Here is a 19429-nt window from a genome sequence, read left to right on the forward strand (position 1 = left end):
CTCTGTGCCTATCTTTCTGTCTGCCTATCTACCTGCCATGTCTGTCTGTCTGTCTGTCTGTCTGTCTATCTACGTATCTATCTATCTGCTGTCTATATCTATCTATCTATCTTATCCATCCATCCATCCATCTATCTATCTATCAATCAATCTGCGTATCTATGTATCTGTCTATATATCTATCTATCTGTCTATGTATCTGTCTATCTGTGTCTATCTATCTGTCTGTCTGTCTATCTACGTATCTGTGTCTATATATCTATCTGTCTATCTATGCATCTATGCATTCTGTATCGATTATCGGTATCTATCTATCATCTATTGGTATCTATCTATTTATCTACGTATCTATGTATCTATCTGTCTATATATCTATCTGTCTGTCTATCTATCATCTATCTGTATTTATCGCTATCTATCGGTACTATCTATCATCTATCGGTATCTAGCTAGCTAGCTAGCTAGCTAGCTAGCTAGCTATCTACGTATCTATGTATCTGTCTGTCTGTCTATATATCTGTGTCTGTCTGTCTATATATCTGTATCTGTCTGTCTGTATGTCTATATATCTATCTGTCTATCTGTATCTATCTGTCTAATCCAGTGTTTCTCAACTTTGACAATTTTAAGGCAGGTGGACTTCAACTCCCAGAATTCCACAGCCAGCATTGCTGGCTGTGGAATTCTGGGAGTTGAAGTCCACCTGCCTTAAAATTGTCAAGGTTGAGAAACACTGGCTCTAATCCGTGTCCACTCAGCCGGCTCCAGTTCTCCTGGAACAGATGTGCCCGTCAGTTATCCTGGATTTGCTTTGTCAGGTTTCTTACGAGTGGTATTAATTTCCACGGCCGTTGCCTGGCCCCAGTTACGCTCACGCGGCCAGTGGGGTTGGGGGAGGTTAGTGGAACTGTGTCTCAGCTCCCAGCTCGGTGGTGTCGTCTGGCGAGGTGGCCCCGCCGTAGCTTGGACCATCACAGATGTCCATCTCCATGCAAATGACCAACTTGTTGTAAGTCTTGCTCGGTGCTTTATCCTCTCTCCCCCCCCCCCCCAGAGTCGATGGAACAAACTGGTGGGATGGTAAAAAATTAAACTCAGTGCTTGGATGGGTGAGCGAAGTCACTTGCCACCCCATTCTTTAAACTGGGGGGGGGGGAGAGAAAAAATGTGTGCAAAGGCAAAAGTTACTTTTGCTGTTTCGTGAATTCGTTTGCAAAGAAACAGTTTTGGAAAGGAGAAAAGTCAGATTTAACCACTAGGCAAGGGAGTGGATAGTGGTAAATTCGGCGCGTTTTTCTTTTTAATATATTTTATTGATTTTTTAACATAATCAACCTTAATATTTGGTAAAGAGTGCGTTGTCTGGGATTATATTTATAAAAACAATAACAGTTAGTTTCTATAATTCTATAGTCCACCTAGTAGCTTTGCTTGATTTTTCTCCTCTTCCCATAGTATCTTCTTTTGGCCCGCATGAGGAAAAAAAGACTTAAATACTTAAGTGTAATTAACTTGGAGAAAATCTTAAATCAGTGTTTCTCAACCTTGACCATTTTAAGGCATGTAGACTTCAACTCCCAGAATTCCACAGCCAGCAATGCTGGCTGTGGAATTCTGGGAGTTGAAGTCCACATGCCTTAAAATGGTCATGGTTGAGAAACACTGTCTTAAATGGTAAGAATGTTTTGAGCATTGTGGGAAAACAAATTTAAATAAGGATTTTGTAAACAGGATCCATGACGAGGCCATTGAGATGATCGGTTAGAAAAGATGTTGATGTGGTTATTACTTGCAGAAATATTTTTTAAAAAGTCTATATTTAATTGTTTATCAAAATAAGAAGAATCGTATTAATTCAAGGTCGGTTTTCTTTGTTACCGAATGGACATACCTATGACCTTAACTGGATTCCCAGTACGGCGTTGTTCTGTCGTTGGTATTTTCTTAATCTGGCTGTTGTGATATTGTGTCCGTCGGAAGCAAGGAGCTAACAAAAGGGTCTCACCTTTTTTTCTGCAGACCACGAATATGGCTGTGGCTTTAAACAATGATTTTAATGTTCTTTCCATTTCGCCTCGTTAAAATTCCATTTAAATTTTAAGGAAAGTTAAAAGTCCTGTAATATTTGGTGCCTCGTTGTTACTCGCAGTCTTACTCAACAAAGCAGTACCGATAGCTGGTCACATAGTTGCTAAGTGAATCGGGCTTCCCCATTGACTTTGCTTGTCCAAAGACTGCAAACGTCACACACACACACACACACACACACACACACACACACACACACACCCAGGACACTGCAACCATCATAAATACGAGTCGTTTGCCAGACGCCTGAACTTTGACCACAGGGATGGCTACAGCAGTCGTAAGTGTGAAAAACGATCACAAGTCCCTTTGTTTGCAGTTCCGACATAACTCTGAACAGTCGCTAAATGAACCGCTGTAAGTCAAGGACTGCCTTTGTCGGCTAAACGATTTTCACATCATAAACACTTTGGAGAAGGAGGAATAACCTGCAGCTTCTTTACAGGCTTGATGTGTTGAAGAATTTGGGGGCTTCTGGGGTAGAATAACTTTGCGCAGTTAGGACTGGGGCACTCAGACTGAATTGGGTGTGTGGGTCTGGATGCTCGGCTGATTCTGCAGTTTCGGTGTGTCACTCTTTCCATTGATTCGTAACCTACTGGATTCGGGTTTGTGTGTGTGTGTGTATTTGACGGCGTGCCATCTATTGTGCTGAAGCACAGACAGGTAGACGTGTGACTGGTTTTGTGCATTCAGCTCAGCTATTGAATTGTGTAGAATGGACTAGAAATTTGCCAGGCTTGTCGTTTGTCTTTCTGTGATGCCTTTTACCTGCATACGGAGGAGCGATGTGTTACTGGATTGCTTGTCCTTTTTGCAGGGCACGTAAAACTTTGCTTCTTAACTCTTGCGATTGCAAAACCTCGCTGCACAAAAAAAAAAAAAAAGAAACTCAAATTGAACCGCTAAGTTCTTCTTTCAAGCACCCTGACCCTTCTTTAGGGCATTTAACTTATTTATAAACATTGTTGTTTTTTTAAATATCGCTTTCCTTATTAAAAGAATTGCAAAAGAATTGCAATCTATGTATTCTTACATAGATTTGTCCTCCTTCTCATTTTTATTTGATTTTTTAAAAAAAAAATAATAATGCAATATTTCTGCATTCAGTCTCTTCTCCAGAAAGATAACTTTTAATAAAATATGAACTAAGAGAGGTCCCCAACCTGTGGGCCGCAGCCCATTGCCACCGGGCTGCGGAACCCCGAGTCGCGCTAACGCTACCGCCGCCACAAAAACATGGTGCCGCACAGCAAAAATAGGGCGGTGCTAGTGTCCACGTGGCAAAAACGGGGCAGTGCTAGCGAGTGTCACGTGGGCCTTTGCACCACCCCGTTTGTGTCACACGTGTTTGCAGCCTTGTTTGTGTGCACACCCACGTGTAAAGTGCTTCCCCCTCCCTTTCCCTCCGGTCTGCCAACCGAGAAAGATTGGAGACCTCTGAACTAAGGAGGTATAAATAGGAACCGTCAAGTGTCCCCTTCACCGAGATACAGATCCTAAAACCTTGGTTAACTTCCAGGAGTTGGCCACTTTCTGATGTCCTCAAATTTCCTCGGATAGCAGGGTCTTCCCAAAAGGCTGATGGGCAGACGGATCCTGCTTAGATGTGGGGCATCCAGGTGCTACCTTGCAGGTGGCTGGAGTCCATCCCAGAGACCTTATTCTTTACTTTTGTTTCTTCTTTGTTTTTTTTATTAGCTTATAGTATAGTATAAAATGCAGGAATACAAAAGCAAGTTGTAGGAAGCAAAGGGAAAGAGAAGGGGAAAATAACCATATCCTGTAAGTCTCTGTCTGTCTGTCTGTCTGTCTCTCTCTCTTTTTCTCTCTTTCTCTTTTTCTGTTTCTCTCTTTCTCTCTCTTTCTCTTTTTCTCTTTCTCTCTTTTTCTCTTTCTCTCTCTCTCTCTCTTTCTCTTTCTCCTCTTTCTGTTTCTCTTTCTCTTTCTCTCTCTCCTCTCAAAATATAGAATTGTGTTAGGGTGGAGAAAACCCTGGGGGTTTTTTTGTTTGTGGTTGTTGCTGGTTTTTTTTTTTTTAAACCATCCGACTTGTTTGTCTTGTTTGATTTTATTTCTGGCTGTCACAATCTTAGCTCCGCCGCCCAGGATGTGTTCACCAGCACGGGGTGTGTTGCTTTTCTTTTTTTTTCTTTTTTAAAAATAATATACACACAAAGCAAGGCGTGACGATCTTCAGCAGGGAGGCGTTCGCTGAAGCGCATGAGAAGTCATAATCTAATATCGGAGCTTCCCGATGCCGGGTTATTTTTAGCCACCCTCGTTCCACCAGTTGAAGAACTATGTAGAACATGCCAGGCGCAGCAATGTGGGGCTGATTTCTCCTCCTGTACATTGCCCCAGAGAGGAGCGACCGGGTGATGGTCGTTCCCAACACTGCAGGAACAGGGATGCTGCTGTTTGCTCAGCTAATTCAGTCTGATGGTTAAGAAACCAGGAGACGGTGAGTTCTAGTTCCATCTTAGCCATGAAAGCTGGCTGGTTGACTTTGAGCCAATCACCAGGAGATGGTGAGTTCTAGTTCCACCTTAGCCATGAAAGCTGGCTGGGTGACTTTGGGCCAATCATTAGGAGGCTGTGAGTTCTAGTTCCACCTTAGGTATGAAAACTGGCCGCTGACTTTGTGTCAGTCACCAGGAGGCTGTGAGTTCTAGTTCCACCTTAGCCATGAAAACTGGCTGGGTGACTTTGGGCCAATCACCAGGAGACGGTGAATTCTAGTTCTACCTTAGCCATGAAAGCTAGCTGGGTGACTTTGTGCCAATTAGTAGGAGGCTCTGAGTTCTAGTTCCACCTTAGGTATGAAAATTGGCCAGTTGGTATTCATCTTTCTTTCTTTCTTTCTTTCTTTCTTTCTTTCTTTCTTTCTTTCTTTCTTTCTTTTTTTCTTTCTTTCACATCCATCCTTCCTTCCTTCCTCTTTCTTTCTTTTCTTTCTTTCTTTCTTTTACACCCTTCCTCTTTCTTTCTTTCTTTCTTTCTTTCTTTCTTTCTTTCTTTCTTTCTCATCCTTCCTTCCTTCCTCTTTCTTTCTTTCCTTTCTTTTTCTTTCTTTCACACCTTCCTTCCTCTTTCTTTCTTTCTTTCTCTCACACCCTTCCTTCCTTCCTTTCTTTCCTTCTTTCCTTCATTTTAAAAAAAAACAAATCAATAAAATTTGGGAAAATTGGCCAGTTGGCGTCCTTTGGTGCAAGGCTTCCATCACAGGCAGCCGAAGTCCAGCCCATTTGCAAGAAATCACCCCCCCCCCCAATTGAGAAGGCTGGGGTGTCATAGAGTAGACACTCTTGGGTTACAACCTGACTCAGTTTCCCTAATCCATCCTGACCTTTTGAGAGTAATCTCTCTTGTCCTGCCCCTTGGTTGTCTCCAGTGGGCAATATCATTCCATTTTGGAGCATTTCGAGGTTCCGGTTACATGAAATACACCTGCCCCCCCCCCCAAGGACTCCGGGTGTCAATCCTACTAGGAGCCAAATGGGTCTCCTCTTACAAGGCTTGCAGGCTTGTGATTGGGTTGAGTTTCCCAAAGTTGAAAAACTTGAGTCAAATATTACTCAATCGGTTTAATTTTAACAAGCTGGATTTGAGTTTCCTCCCCTTAGCTGGAGGGAAGAGGGACCGACTTGACTTGCAGGCAAAAGGAAAAAAATAAATACATCTATTTCATTATCAGTTTAATCCTGATTTGTGGATCAGCAGCCAGCGGGTTGAAGTGATCCGTTTGCTCCCCACCCCTGAAAGCCACCAATCAGAGCCCTGGAAAATACACAGAAATGCACCTTGGCAGATCTGCTCCAGTTAGGTGTAAATTCATCCAGTTGTTTCTTTCTGATTCCTTCTTCCAAGCAGCACTGCTATGAGTTATTCCTCTACTGGTTGCAGTAAACATGAAGTATCCTATGCAGGGTATTTCCAGGTACGGTTACCTATGATTTATTGCAAGGTTTGTTTGTTTGTTTTTTAATAGCCACGGGCTTCTGCTGCTGATTTATTTAGTTTTTATTTTTCGAGTCCAGAACACCGTACATTAAAAAAGAGAAAACACGCTCTTTAAAATCCATATAACAATCTAGCTCAGTGGTTCTCAACCTTTTTAATGCCGCGACCCCCAACCGGTCGTAAGTTGAGGACTACTCAACCGGTCGTAAGTCAAGGACTACTCAACTGGTGCAGCACTGTTTGCAGAATGGGACTTTTGGCGGGCTCAGCAGGGCAGAGGCAGCCTGGACAATTCCTATTGGCTTTTGAAAGCCAATAGAATTAGACTCTATTCAAGAGAGTCTATTCTATTGGCTTTCAAAAGCCAATAGAATAAAAGGGAGTAGCACAGCTAAGGAAAAGGGGGAAAAATGGCGGACTGCGTTGTTTGGCGACCCCCGTGAAATGGTCGTTCGACCCCAAATGGGGTCCCGACCCACAGGTTGAGAACCGCCGATCTAGCTAAAGAAAACGTTGAATAAACTGCGCGTATAAAAATTTAAACACAGAATTAAAACCACCTTGCTGATCAACTAAGCAGACATTCCAGAGGACCGAAACAGTGTTAGGAACATGGTTGTTAAGCGAATCGAGCTTCCCCGTTGACTTTGCTAGTCGGAAAGTCACAAAAACGGATCACACGACCCCGGGACGCTGCAACCGTCACAAGTACATGCCAGTTGCATGTACTTGCATGAATTTTGCATAAATTTTGATTACGTGACCGTGGGGAATGCTGCAACGGCTGTAAGTGTGGAAAACGGTCGTAAGTCACTTTTTTGGAGTGCCGTTGTAACTTCAGACTGTCACTAAACAAATGGCTATAAGTTCAAGGACTACCTGTACACACCAATCTTTGTGTAGCGATCTTCCCAAGAAATTCTCCCTGGATTTCCGCCACACGCTTTAGAAGGAAGGCGAATTATTTTGCAGTCGCTATTCTTAAAAGTTTGCGAAATATTATATTACGCTTCCTTACTACCGTAATAGCGATTTCTCAGGAAATCCGTGTTTTGCAGTGCTGGGTGTTGTTGCGTAATCGGACACAATACTTCCCTTCCCTTTCTCTTCTATCAGAGTTGGCTGTGGTGTGTTCCTTTCCCCTGTATTTTAATTTCAACCTTCGGGGAATTATCAGCATATAGATCAGTGGTTCTCAACCTTTTTAATGCCGCGATCCCCCAACCGGTCGTAAGTCGAGGGCTACTCAACCGGTCGTAAGTTGAGGACTACTCAACTGGTGCAGCACCGTTTGCAGAATGGGGCTTTTGGCGGGCTCAGCAGGGCAGAGACAGCCTGGACAATTCCTATTGGCTTTTGAAAGCCAATAGAATTAGACTCTATTCAAGAGAGTCTATTCTATTGGCTTTCAAAAGCCAATAGAATAAAAGGGAATAGCACAGCTAAGGAGAAGGGGGGGGGAAATGGCGGACTGCGTTGTTTGGCGACCCCCGTGAAATGGTCGTTCGACCCCAAATGGGGTCCTGACCCACAGGTTGAGAATCGCTGGTATAGATAAATGTAAGAACAGCCTTAACAGTCTGCTGAAGTCTAGGAGATGAGATTTAACAATTTTCTGCCCTCTCCCTTGCCACTTCTCATGACTGTGAAGAAGTTCTTGGTTTTTAGCCTCCAGGGGGAATGAATGAAAAAGCCAACCATGAACATCTCAGCCTAAAACCTTTGAGATATTGATCAGACGCGGCTCAGACAGTTTCAAGCGTGTCTCGGCTTGCCAGGATGCTCTCTGGATGCTGATATCCTGCATTTTATAGGCTCGCTGTCTCTCTGCAGAATTTCAATGGACAAGTCAATGCACAGCCCGTGAAATAGTAGGTGGAATTTCAGAAAGAAGAGAATATTTGTGGCTCAGAGTTGAATAATAGAGTTGGAAGGGACCTTGGAGGTCATCTAGTCCAACCCCCTGCTCAAGCAGGAAACCCTATACCATTTCAGACAAATGGTTGTCCAATCTCTTCTTGAAAACCTCCAGTGTTGGAGCACCCACAACTTCTGAAGACAAGTCGTTCCACTGGTTAATTGTTCTCACTGTTTGAAGTTTCCCCTTAGTTCCAGGTTGCTTCTCTCCTTGATTAGTTTTCATCTGTTGCTTCTTATCCTGCCTTCAGCGGCTTTGGAGAATAGCTTGACTCCCTCTCCTTTGTGGAAGCCATTAAAATATTGGAACTCTGCTATCCAGTCACCCCTAGTCCTTCTTTTCTCTAGACTAGCCTTACCAATTCCTTGCCAACATTCTTCATGTATTTTAGTTTCCAGGCCCTTAATCATCTTAGTTGTTTTACTCTGCTCGCTTTCCAACATCTTTTTTATAAGGTGGTGACCAAACCAAATTGTGGGGTCCTGGGCGCTGTCTGTGCTCCGTGGCTTCCTTGCAGACGTTTCATTGCCAAACTAACGTCAACAGTGCGAGGTGGAAGTCTGCTTACACACTAGTACTGATAACGTCACCTAGTTTGGTAATGAAACGTCTGCAAGAAAACCACTGACTTCGGAGAGCATCCAGGACCTCATAGGGTGGAAGTTCTGCAGTACTATCAGCAGCAGAAATATCTGTGGTTTCCTGAGAATTTAGATCGAGGAACTTGTGAAATGCCTCCTTTTCATTTGAAAAACTGATTTTTCAACCGAATTTTTCCCTCCGTGCCATTTTGCTGTATCTGCAGATTTCAGTCAGAGTTGGGGTTGAAATTGGTCAAAAAAGGAGTTGGCTGGGAAGGTCTTGAAGCATCTCCTTCCAAGGAGACTCACGTTTGGCATTAACCGCATGGACTTCAATTCCCAGAATTCCTGAGCCAGCCATGCTGAGGGGAAAGGGAGAGGTTTCCAAGCTGAGCCATGCTGGCTGAGGAATTCTGGGAGTTGAAGTCCACCAGTCATAAAAGAGCCAAGGTTGCCTACCTCTGGCCTAGGCCTAGGCCACTTTATGACTCGTGGACTTCAGCTCCCAGAATTCCTGAGCCAGCATGGCTCAGCTTGGAAACCTCCCTTTCCCTCAGCATGGCTGGCTCAGGAATTCTGGGAGTTGAAGTCCACGAATCATAAAGTGGCCTAGGCCTAGGCCAGAGGTAGGCAACCTTGGTTCTTTTATGATTCGTGGACTTCAACTCCCAGAATTCCTGAGCCAGCCATGCTGAGGGGACAGGGAGAGGTTTCCAAGCTGAGCCATGCTGGCTGAGGAATTCTGGGAGTTGAAGTCCACAAGTTATAAAGGGGCCACATTTCCCCATGCTGGCTCAGGAATTCTGGGAGTTGAAGTCCACAAGTCATAACGGGGCCACAGAATTCCCCAGCCATGCTGAGCTTTCCAAGCTGAGCCATGCTGGCTGAGGAATTCTGGGAGTTGAAGTCCACAAGTTATAAAGGGGCCACATTTCCCCATGCTGGCTCAGGAATTCTGGGAGTTGAAGTCCACAAGTCATAACGGGGCCACAGTTCCCCATGCTGGCTCAGGAATTCTGGGAGTTGAAGTCCACGAATCATAAAAGAGCCAAGGTTGCCTACCCGACATTAACCATTGGCCTACATATGGTCCTTGACTGACCACCACAATGGAGCTTTTGCCCCATTTTATGATCTTTCATGCCTCAGTTGTTAAGGAAGTCACTCCAGTTGTGAACTTAGTAATCTGGTTGTTGGGTGGCTTCCCCGTTGATTTTGTTGTCAGAAGGTCGCAAAAGGGGATCATCACATGATCCTGGGACACTGCAAACCGTCATATATACGAGTCAGTTGCCAAGCACCCAAATTTTGACTACAGGATGCTGCAACTCTCTCTTACGTGTTTAAAACATTTATAAATCACTTTTTTCAGCGCCTTGTAACTTTGAACAGTCACCAAATGAATGGTTATAATTCGAGGGCTACAATCCCTTTTCCTTATGTGTGTCAGTGACGCCACATCAAAATGGTATTAAATGCCTTCTTTCAGCCAACCTGATACCTTTTGGGTGGATTGCACTACAAGTCCCATTTTCCTCCACCTCTGGTATTAATGATAGAGGTTGTAGTCTGTCCCATATGTGTGTGTGTGTGTGTATGTGTATAGATAGATATAGATAGATATATAGATATTTGTTTTCTGAGGTTATAGATATTTGTTTTCTGGTGTTTTCGGCTTCGTGCTCCTAGAAGCACGAAGCCGAAAACACCAGCCTGAAGGTGACGAATGGGACTTCGTCGAAACGTCGCCAAGACACTTCCAATTTTACGCGGGAGAAAACCCGAATAACCAAAGACCTACATAAATAGATATAGATATATAATGCTGTAATATCTGATTACTCTCTGATTACTTTGATTGCAAGCCCGTTGGAATCAATAGACTTGTTCCTTTTATATGGAGAGACAGGATTAATTTGTTTTTTTGGGGGGGGGAAAGGAAGAGAGTGTACCAAGGAAATCACAGTTGTGTAGCCTGCTAACCGGAAGGAGGTGAATTTGGGATTCAGCCAATGGGGGATGGGATAGGAATGGGCCTGCCTGGGCAATTCCCAGTATAAGTATCAATTGTAATTTATTATAAATGACGTGAGCAGTTTAGTGGCGGCTTGCCGGGCAGTGGCGAAGTGAAAGTACAACACAGCTGGAGAAATTGCCTTTCCCCTCACCTGTCAGCAAAAGAAAGAAATGGAAAGTGGAACAAGGCAAGGGAGGGGTAGAGAGGAGGAGGAAGACGACGACTGCAGGGTCCTTGGTGCTCTCTCAGCTTGTTCGTTTTCTTGCAGACGTTTCATGACCCAACTAGACAACATCACCAGTGCTAGAAGGGAGGAAATTTGCAGGGAGGAGGAGGAGGAGGAGGAGGAGGAGGAGGAGGACGACGACTGTGGGGTCCTTGGTGCTCTCTCAGCTTGTTCGTTTTCTTGCAGACGTTTCATGACCCAACTAGACAACATCACCAGTGCTAGAAGAGAGGAAATTTGCAGGGAGGAGGAGGAGGAGGAGGAGGACGACTGCAGGGTCCTTGGTGCTTTCTGAGCTTGTTCGTTTTCTTGCAGACTGGGTTTGAGGAGGGAGGGAGAAAGATCCATCCATCATCCAGAGATAGAAGGAAGGAGATAGTTGAGGGAGGAAAGGAAAGGAAGGAAGGAAAAAGGAAAAGAGACAAAGGAAATGAAGAAAAGAGACAGAGGAAAGGAAGGAAGGAGATGGGGAGAGAGGGGAGGAAGGCAGGAAGGAGGAGAAGGAAGGAAAGAAAAGGGAAGGTGGGAAAGAGGAGGAAAAAGGAAGGAAGGAGAAGGGAAGGAGGGAGGGTGGAAGGGAAGAGGACGGAAGGAAGGAAGGAAAAAAAGGAAAGAAGGAATACAATGGGTGGTTGGATGGGGAAGGAAGGAAGGAAAAAAGAAAAGACAAGGAAAGGAAGAAAAGAGACAGAGGAAAGGAAAAGGGAGTGGGAAGGAGGGAGAGAGGGAAGGAAGGAAAGAGGAGAAGGCAGGAAAGAAGGGAAGGTGGGAGAGAGGAGGAAAAAGGCAGGAAAGAGACGGAAAGGAGGGAGGGTGGAAGGGAAGAGGACAGGGAAGGAAGGAAGGAAGAAGAAAAGGAAGGAAAGAATACAATGGGTGGTTGGATGGGGAAGGAAGGAAAGAAAAAAGAAAGAAAAGGAAGAAAAGAGACAGGAAAGGAAATGAAGGAAGGAGATGGGAAGGAGGGAAGGAGAAGGAAGGAAAGAAAAGGGAAGGTGGGAGAGAGGAGAAAAGGAAGGAAAGAAGGAAAGGAAGGAGGGAGAGAAAGAGGAGGGAGGGTGGAAGGGAAGAGGACAGGGAAGGAATACAATGGGTGGTTGGATGGGGAAGGAAGGCATACATCTCTTTCTTCAAACAGAATCATGTTTTAGTTCTGGAGAACAACTAAAAAACACAGCTGCACATACAATCTTTTTCTCCCATTCTTTCTGTTTGATCTTTTGCTTGTTAGCCTTAAACACCAGCTTATTGCCCCAAATCCTCTTACTTTTCCCATTAAAGACCCAATTCCCTTTAAAGAAACTTCCCCATCCACAACACCAAGACCTCTGCAAAAGCCCCCAATGGATAGATTTCTTGTTTAATCTTTACTCTCCCACAATCCTCTCCCCTCCTCTCACTTTCGGTATTTCAAGAACCAAAATAAACACGAGAGGGGCCACCTTTGTTATTCTCCCCTCCCCTCCGCTGAAATCATGAATAGCCTCATTAGTACTATTAGTACTAATTGTTAGTACAACCACATTGGAGTCCTAGTGGACACTCACCTAAATAGGAGCCAGCCGTGTGCTGCAGCTGCCAAAAAGGCCAACACAGTACTAGGCTGCATTAACAGAGGGATAGAATCAAGATCAGGTGAAGTGTTAATACCGCTTTACAATGCCTTGGTAAGGCCACACTTGGAATACGGCATCCAGTTTTGGTCACCACGATGTAAAAAAGATGTTGAGACTCTAGAAAGAGTACAGAGAAGAGCAACAAAGATGATCAGGGGACTGGAGGCTAAAACATATAAGGAACAGTTGCTGGAATTGGGGATGTCTAGTTTAATGAAGAGAAGGACGAGGGGGGACATGTTAGCCGGGTTCCCATTTTTGAGAGGCTGCCACAAAGAAGAGTGGGGGGGGGTGTCAACCTATTTTCCAAAGCACCTTTTCCTTTGTGTGATTGACACCTTTAGTTGCATTTTGGTGGGGTAGAGCTTCCCAATTGCTTCAGTAGCAGTTGGAGAAACCTTTTGGACCCCCTCCTCTTTGTGGCAGCCCCTCAACTATTGGAACACTGCTATCATGTCTCCCGTAGATCTTTTCTAGTGAAAACAAGGAGTAGGGGGGACAGGATAGCAGTCTTCCAGTATCACAGGGCTGCCCCAAAGAAGAGGGAGTCAAGCTATTCTCCAAAGCGCCTGAAAGTAGGACAAGAAGCAACGGATAGAAACTAATAAAGGAGAGAAGCAACCTAGAACTAAGGAGAAACTTCCTGACAGTCAGAACAATTAACCAGTGGAACAACCTGCCTCCAGAAGTGCTGAATGCTCCAACACTGAAGGTTTTGAAGAAGAGACAAGGACAGCCACTTGTGTGAAATGCTATTGGGTCTCCTGCTTGAGCAGGGGGTTGGACTAGATGACCTCTAGGGTCCCTTCCAACCCAGTGTTCTGTGTTTGCTGACAATAGAATGGAGTTTGCCAATAAGCACATGACTGAGAATCTTAGCCGATCCGGGATTGACTGTTCCTAATTCCATATATATTTCTTTTTTTAAAAAAATTAAAATAGATCGATAAGTTCTGTTGCTGGCAGCTTTGCCTGCTGCTTTAACCGGCCTGAGTTATAAACCGAAGATTTACTCCACTGCCGGGATCCAAGTCAAGTCTTTCACTGCTGTTTTGCCTCTGCCCTTCCTGGCCAGCGACAGTTGCCAAGTTAAAAAATAGCAGACGTTGAAATTGCAATCAGCCGAAGCTGCAGAGTTGAACTTTCCCCTTCTTTAAACAACACCCACCAGCATTCCTGGGCCTTTCGGTCACCCATTTTGGAAAGAAGAGACTCTACACCCTCTTTCCGCCTTCTGCTTTGCAGCTTCCCTCTTCCCTTCTCTCCGTTCTGTTGACATCCCTGTAGGGAGTTTACCTCACACCCCTTTTTCCTTGTCTCATTTATAGGATGTTTTCTGCACGTATTCCTCCTTTCCCTCTCTCCTTTATTCCTCTCTTCTCTTCTCTTCTCTTCCTGTTATCATCCCTGTACGGAGTTTACCTCACACCCCTTTTTCCTTGCCTCATTTATATGATGTTTTCTGCACGTATTCCTCCTTTCCCTCTCTCCTTTATTCCTCTCCTCTCTTCCTTTCTTTCTCTTCCTCTTCTCTTCCCCCTTTTTGTCTCTCCTTTCTCCTCTTCTCTTCTCTTCTCTTCTCTTCCTGTTATCATCCCTGTACGGAGTTTACCTCACATCCCTTTTTCTTGCCTCATTTATAGGATGTTTTCTGCACACATTCCTCCTTTCCCTCTCTCCTTTCTTCCTTTCTCCCTTTCTCTTCTCTTTCCCCTTTCTCTTCTCTTCTCTTCTCTTCCTGTTATCTTACCTGTACGGGGTTTACCTCACATCCCTTTTTCTTACCTCATTTATAGGATGTTTTCTGCACATATTCCTTCTTTCCCTCTCTCCTTTCTTTTTCTCTCTCTTCTCTTCCCCCTTTCTCTCCTTTCTTTCTTTCTTTCTTTCTTTCTTTCTTTCTTTCTTTCTTTCTTTCTTTCTTTCTTTCTTTCTTTCTCCTCTTCCTGTTGTCATCCCTGTAGGGAGTTTACCTCACATCCCTTATTCTTGCCTCTCTTCTCTTTTCTTCCTGTTGTCATCGCTGTAGGGAGTTTACCTCACATCCCTTATTCTTGCCTCTTCTCTTCTCTTCTTTTCTCTTCTCTTCTCTTTCTGTTATCTTACCTGTACGGAGTTTACCTCACATCCCTTTTTCTTACCTCATTTATAGGATGTTTTCTGCACATATTCCTTCTTTCCCTCCTTTCTTTTTTTCTCTCTTCTCTTCGTTTCTCTTCTCTTCCCCCTTTCTCTCCTTTCTTTCTTTCTTTCTCCTCTTTCTGTTGTCATCTCTGTAGGAAGTTTACCTCACACCCCTTTTTCTTACCTTCTTCCTTCCTCTCTTTCTCTTCTCTTCTCTTCTCTTCTCTTCTCTTCTCTTCTCTTCCTGTTGTCATCCCTGTAGGGAGTTTACCTCACATCCCTTATTCTCTTCTCTTCTCTTCTCTTCTCTTCCTGTTGTCATCCCTGTAGGGAGTTTACACCTCCTTTCTTCCTCTCTATTTGGCCTTTATTTCATGAGCCTTATTTAATTTAATTTAATTTGAGGAATGTGCTGGTGCCTACCTGTGTTTCCTCTCTATACAACCCAGGATAGGAGAATTTCAGCTCTGAAAGAAATAGAAATTATTCACAACAAATAACCAAAAGGACATTTTCTTCTTGCAAAAATCCCTTACATAGCTGGCCCTGTTTTCCTAACACCCTCTTTCTGGCACCATCCAAGGGAGCCCTAAGCGATGGGAGACATTTGCTGGAAACCCTTTGGAATTTTTTCCAAAGAAACGGTTTCTGGTGAAAATCTGTTGGAAATTTCCATTCATTTCTACTGTGGGATTTTCTCTCTGGGTTACAGTTCCTCTTTTGCTGAGTGTCATGTTTCTCTAGATTTTGGCTAACAAAAGTGGTTTCCTAATCCAGTGTTTCTCCAGCTTGGCAATTTTGTAATGGATGGACTTCAACTCCCAGAATTCTCTGGCCAGCATGCTGGCTGGGGAATTCTGGGACTTAAAAGCCACACATGTTGGCTGGGGAATTCTGGAAGTCCAGATGTGCTGGCTGGGGGGATTCTGGGATTTGAAGTCTATTGCCCTAATTCAGGGGTAGGCAACCTTGGCTCTTTTATGACTCGTGGACTTCAGCTCCCAGAATTCCTGAGCCAGCCATGCTGAGGGGAAAAGAGAGGCTTCCATGCTAAGCCATGCTGGCCCAGGAATTCTGGGAGTTGAAGTCCACGAGTCATAAAAGAGCCAAGGTTGCCTACCCCTGCCCTAATTCATCCTGCTTGCTCTCTTCCTTAATAGAAATTTTGATGACGAACATTTTTTTGCTAAAGGGGAAAATAGACGAAAACTGGTGAATATAAAGGCCAAACACAAGCCAAAAACTGGAGGAAACCTCCCAGAAGAGGCCCTTTGAGTGCACTGGATGCCAAATATGGATTTTTAATGGCCCTGGAGCTGCTTCACAGACCAGTTCTTCCCGTTCCATCATTAGACACGGAAAAAGGCTTTCGAGGCCAAAGGATCCCAAATTCAACTTTCACATTTCCAGTATAATGCTACAAAAAGGAAGATTGTCTATTGTGTCAGGCGCTTAATTGATGTAAGCCTTGTTCTGCATTCTTGAACCTAAATAGAAAAGCAGCCCCTTTGCAAAATTCTCTGGGCTTGGCATCGAAGTAGAGGCAGTCATGCAAGGTTCTTGGATAGAAAACCCAACAGGGATTTTCAGGATTGTAGGAAATTGGAAAAATATTTTGGAAAAAGCAATGAAATTGTTTCTGCATTGCTCCCCAGAAGACTGTCTGGACAGATCCATGTTCTCATTAGAATTTTCCTTTCCTTTCTTTCCCCTTTCCTTTCCTTTCCTCCCTCTCTTTTCTAACATCCTTTCCTTCCCCCTTTCTTTTCATTTTCCTTTCCTCTCTCTCTTCTTTCCCTTTCCTCTTTCCTTTTCTTTCTTTCCTCCCTCTTTCCTTTCTTTTCCTCCCTCTCTTCTTCCTTTCCTTTCCTTAATTATGGATGGTTACAAACCAACAGTAAACAAGAGCATGTGCAGAGTGAACACGCCTACCAAATCTTCCACTAACCTACATTTTATAAGCAGACTCTTTATTCATAACTTGTCTAACTTTGTCATCATTAGCAACAGCCATGTGAGAAGTACAGTGGTGCATGACGCACACACACAGGCATCTCCTGGTGTTAACCCACCTCTTGTCAAAGTCCTTGGCTGGTCTCCAAAGTCCTAGCCCCCCCTCCCCCACGCGCCTTTTTTCTTCCCACAATAGGGTCCACGTGGCTCGACCATCCATTTGCAGAACCCACGGCTTTCCCCAGCTTTTTTTTTTTTTTGCTCTGGATTCAATCCAAAACATTAGCAACAGAGATATATTTGGTTCCTCGCTAATCGGGATTTATATATATTATAATAATAATAATAATAATAATAATAATAATAATAATAATAATAATAATAATAATAATAATAATAATAATAATAATAAACTCCCCAAACAGCAGAGATACCCAGTTGCAAACTTTGGGAATGGCCTAGAAAACATGGGAGAATAATCTTAGAAACGCAGCGGGTGTATCTTTGTGATGGAACAAAACAAATAAAAAACACTGCTGCTTCTTATCAGTCGAAAATGAAACTCTCAGAAGTTTATTGTGTTTGCAGTTTCTCACAGCTGTTTGGAGCTTAGCTATCTGAGAATCAGATTAGAAGGGAGCTCAAAGGCCACCTAGTCCAACCCCCAGCTCAGGGCAGGATCTGCAAAAACAAGGGATGGAAACTAACCAAGGAGAGAAGGAACCTAGAACAAAGGAGAAATTTCCTGACGGCTAGAACAATTAACCAGTGCAACAACCTGAAGTTGTGAATGCTCCAACACTGCAAGTTTTTAAGAAGAAATTGAACAACCATTTGTCTGAAATGGCATAGGGTTTCCTGCCTGAGCAGGGGGGTGGACTAGAAGACCTCCAAGGTCCCTTCCAACTCTGTTGTTCTCTTCTATCCCTCCAGGAACATACCCACATGTTACCTGGCAGAGCTTTCTTGTGCGTTATTTACTAACTAAGTTGTATTTATCATGCTTACTTCATTCCTTCTCCTCCTCCTCGCCTTAAGCCTCTTGGCTTTCAAACCCGACATTTGTTCCCAAATGTAAAACTAGCTCAGCTTGGAATTTGGGTTGGCTCCAGATTCTGACATAATATCTCCTTCCAGGTGCTTCTGTGTTTGAAACCGTGTGCAAAACTGCTAATAAGCAACAAAGAGTATTTTCCCCCCCTGTTCCTGCTATTAAAACTTTTAAAACTTGCATGAGTTCGAAAGACATAAGTATATAAATTTTTGCATACGCATTCCTGCTCCTAGTCAAGCCGCTTTTGTGCCAAACACTGAATCTGATTTATGATCCTTTAAGTTTAGGAACTAGGGAGAAAAACGCAGTTTATTTCTACCAGATGTTTGGGCAATATGTCTGGGCAGTCCTTGAATTATGGCCGCAACTGAGCCCCAACTTTCCACCGCTAAGCAAGGCAGTATTTTAAGTGAGTTTCACCCCATTTTATGACCTTTCTTGCCACAGTTGTTAAGTGAATCACTGCAGTTTTTAAGCCAGTAACACGGTTGTTAAGTGAAACCGTCTCCCCCCCATTGACTTTGCTTGTCAGAAGGTCACAAAAGAGGATCACACGAACCCGGGATACCACGACTGTCGTACGTATGAGTCAGTTGCCGAGTAAGTGGGAAAAACGATCTTAAATCACTTTTTTCAGTGCCGTTGTAACTTTGAATGGTCACTAAACAAAGCTGTTATAAGTCGAGGACTACTTGCAAATCCTTGTTCGTTTTCATCTCCGGCCTGAGACGAACCACTTCAGTTAGAGCAGTGTGTGCAGTTCTTCTACAAAAAAATAAGAGAGGTGTTTTCATGGGCTTAAAAAATACAAAACTGGTTAAAACTGCAAGTAATGTTAGCCACACAGATGTTTGTGAGGGTCAGATGGCTTTGCACCTGACTAAAGCAATAGTGGCCTGTGAATGTGTGGTGCGTATGTGTGTATATTTGTATAGGTCAGGAGTAAGCAACCTTGGCTCTTTTATGACTCGTGGACTTCAACTCCCAGAATTCCTGAGCCACCCATGCTGAGAGGGAGAGGTTTCCAAGCTGAGCCATGCTGGCTCAGGAATTCTGGGAGTTGAAGTCCACGAGTCATAAAAGAGCCAAGGTTGTCTACCTCTGGCCTAGGCCTAGGCCGCTTTATGACTCGTGGACTTCAACTCCCAGAATTCCTGAGCCGGCATGGCTCAGCTTGGAAACTCTCCCTTTCCCCTCAGCATGGCTGGCTCAGGAATTCTGGGAGTTGAAGTCCATGAGTCATAAAGCGGCCTAGGCCAGAGGTAGACAACCTTGGCTCTTTTATGATTCGTGGACTTCAACTCCCAGAATTCCTGAGCCACCCATGCTGAGGGGAAAGGGAGAGGTTTCCAAGCTGAGCCATGCTGGCTGAGGAATTCTGGGAGTTGAAGTCCACGAGTCAGAAAGCGGCCTAGGCCTAGGCCAGAGGTAGGCAATCTTGGCTCTTTTATGACTCCCAGAATTCCTGAGCCAGCCATGCTGAGGGGAAAGCGAGAGGTTTCAAGCTGAGCCATGCTGGCTCAGGAATTCTGGGAGTTGAAGTCCGGGAGTCATAAAAGAGCCAAGGTTGCCTACCCCTAGTATAGGTGCCCATACATCCACAACCGTCCACTTAGCTTTGTGTTGGTTTGTTCCGTTCAATTAATTTTCTGTGTCAAAATTGTTCCCTCCTCCTGTTGCCGATAAGATGGGAAATATTACAGAGAGAGCTGTACTCAAATCTTTTGTGGCAAATTATCAAATTGAACCGCCCGTGGAGCAGCGGATACTCATAATTATAATTTAAAACGCCACTAAATCAAAAGCAGGATTAAAACAGACCGAAGATCCTGCGACAAATAAAACAGAATAAAACATGAAGGCAAATTCTCAGGGCCGGTTTAAAAAGA

The 19429-nt window shown here is 44.0% G+C and overlaps 1 protein-coding gene across 4 annotated transcripts in view; it reads left to right on the plus strand.

Moving 5' to 3' along the window:
• RNF24 (ring finger protein 24) overlaps positions 1-19429 on the plus strand; it is a 58185-nt gene that overhangs the window by 18775 nt on the left and 19981 nt on the right. Inside the window, exon 1 of one of the 4 annotated variants that reach the window (XM_039368382.1) lies at positions 774-1009. The exons of 1 other annotated variant lie outside the window; for it this stretch is intronic. In XM_039368382.1, the coding sequence (XP_039224316.1) occupies positions 978-1009 (32 nt within the window). In that variant the 5' untranslated portion in view covers positions 774-977. Of the gene's footprint in view, positions 1-773; positions 1010-3318; positions 4553-5582; positions 6029-19429 lie in introns of those variants that run through there. 2 more of the 4 variants (XM_039368386.1, XM_039368383.1) reach the window with 2 other exon arrangements.

The sequence above is a fragment of the Crotalus tigris genome, unplaced genomic scaffold, assembly GCF_016545835.1.
Source record: "Crotalus tigris isolate CLP2741 ecotype Arizona unplaced genomic scaffold, ASM1654583v1 scf7180000020772.518028, whole genome shotgun sequence".
NCBI lineage: Eukaryota > Metazoa > Chordata > Lepidosauria > Squamata > Viperidae > Crotalus > Crotalus tigris.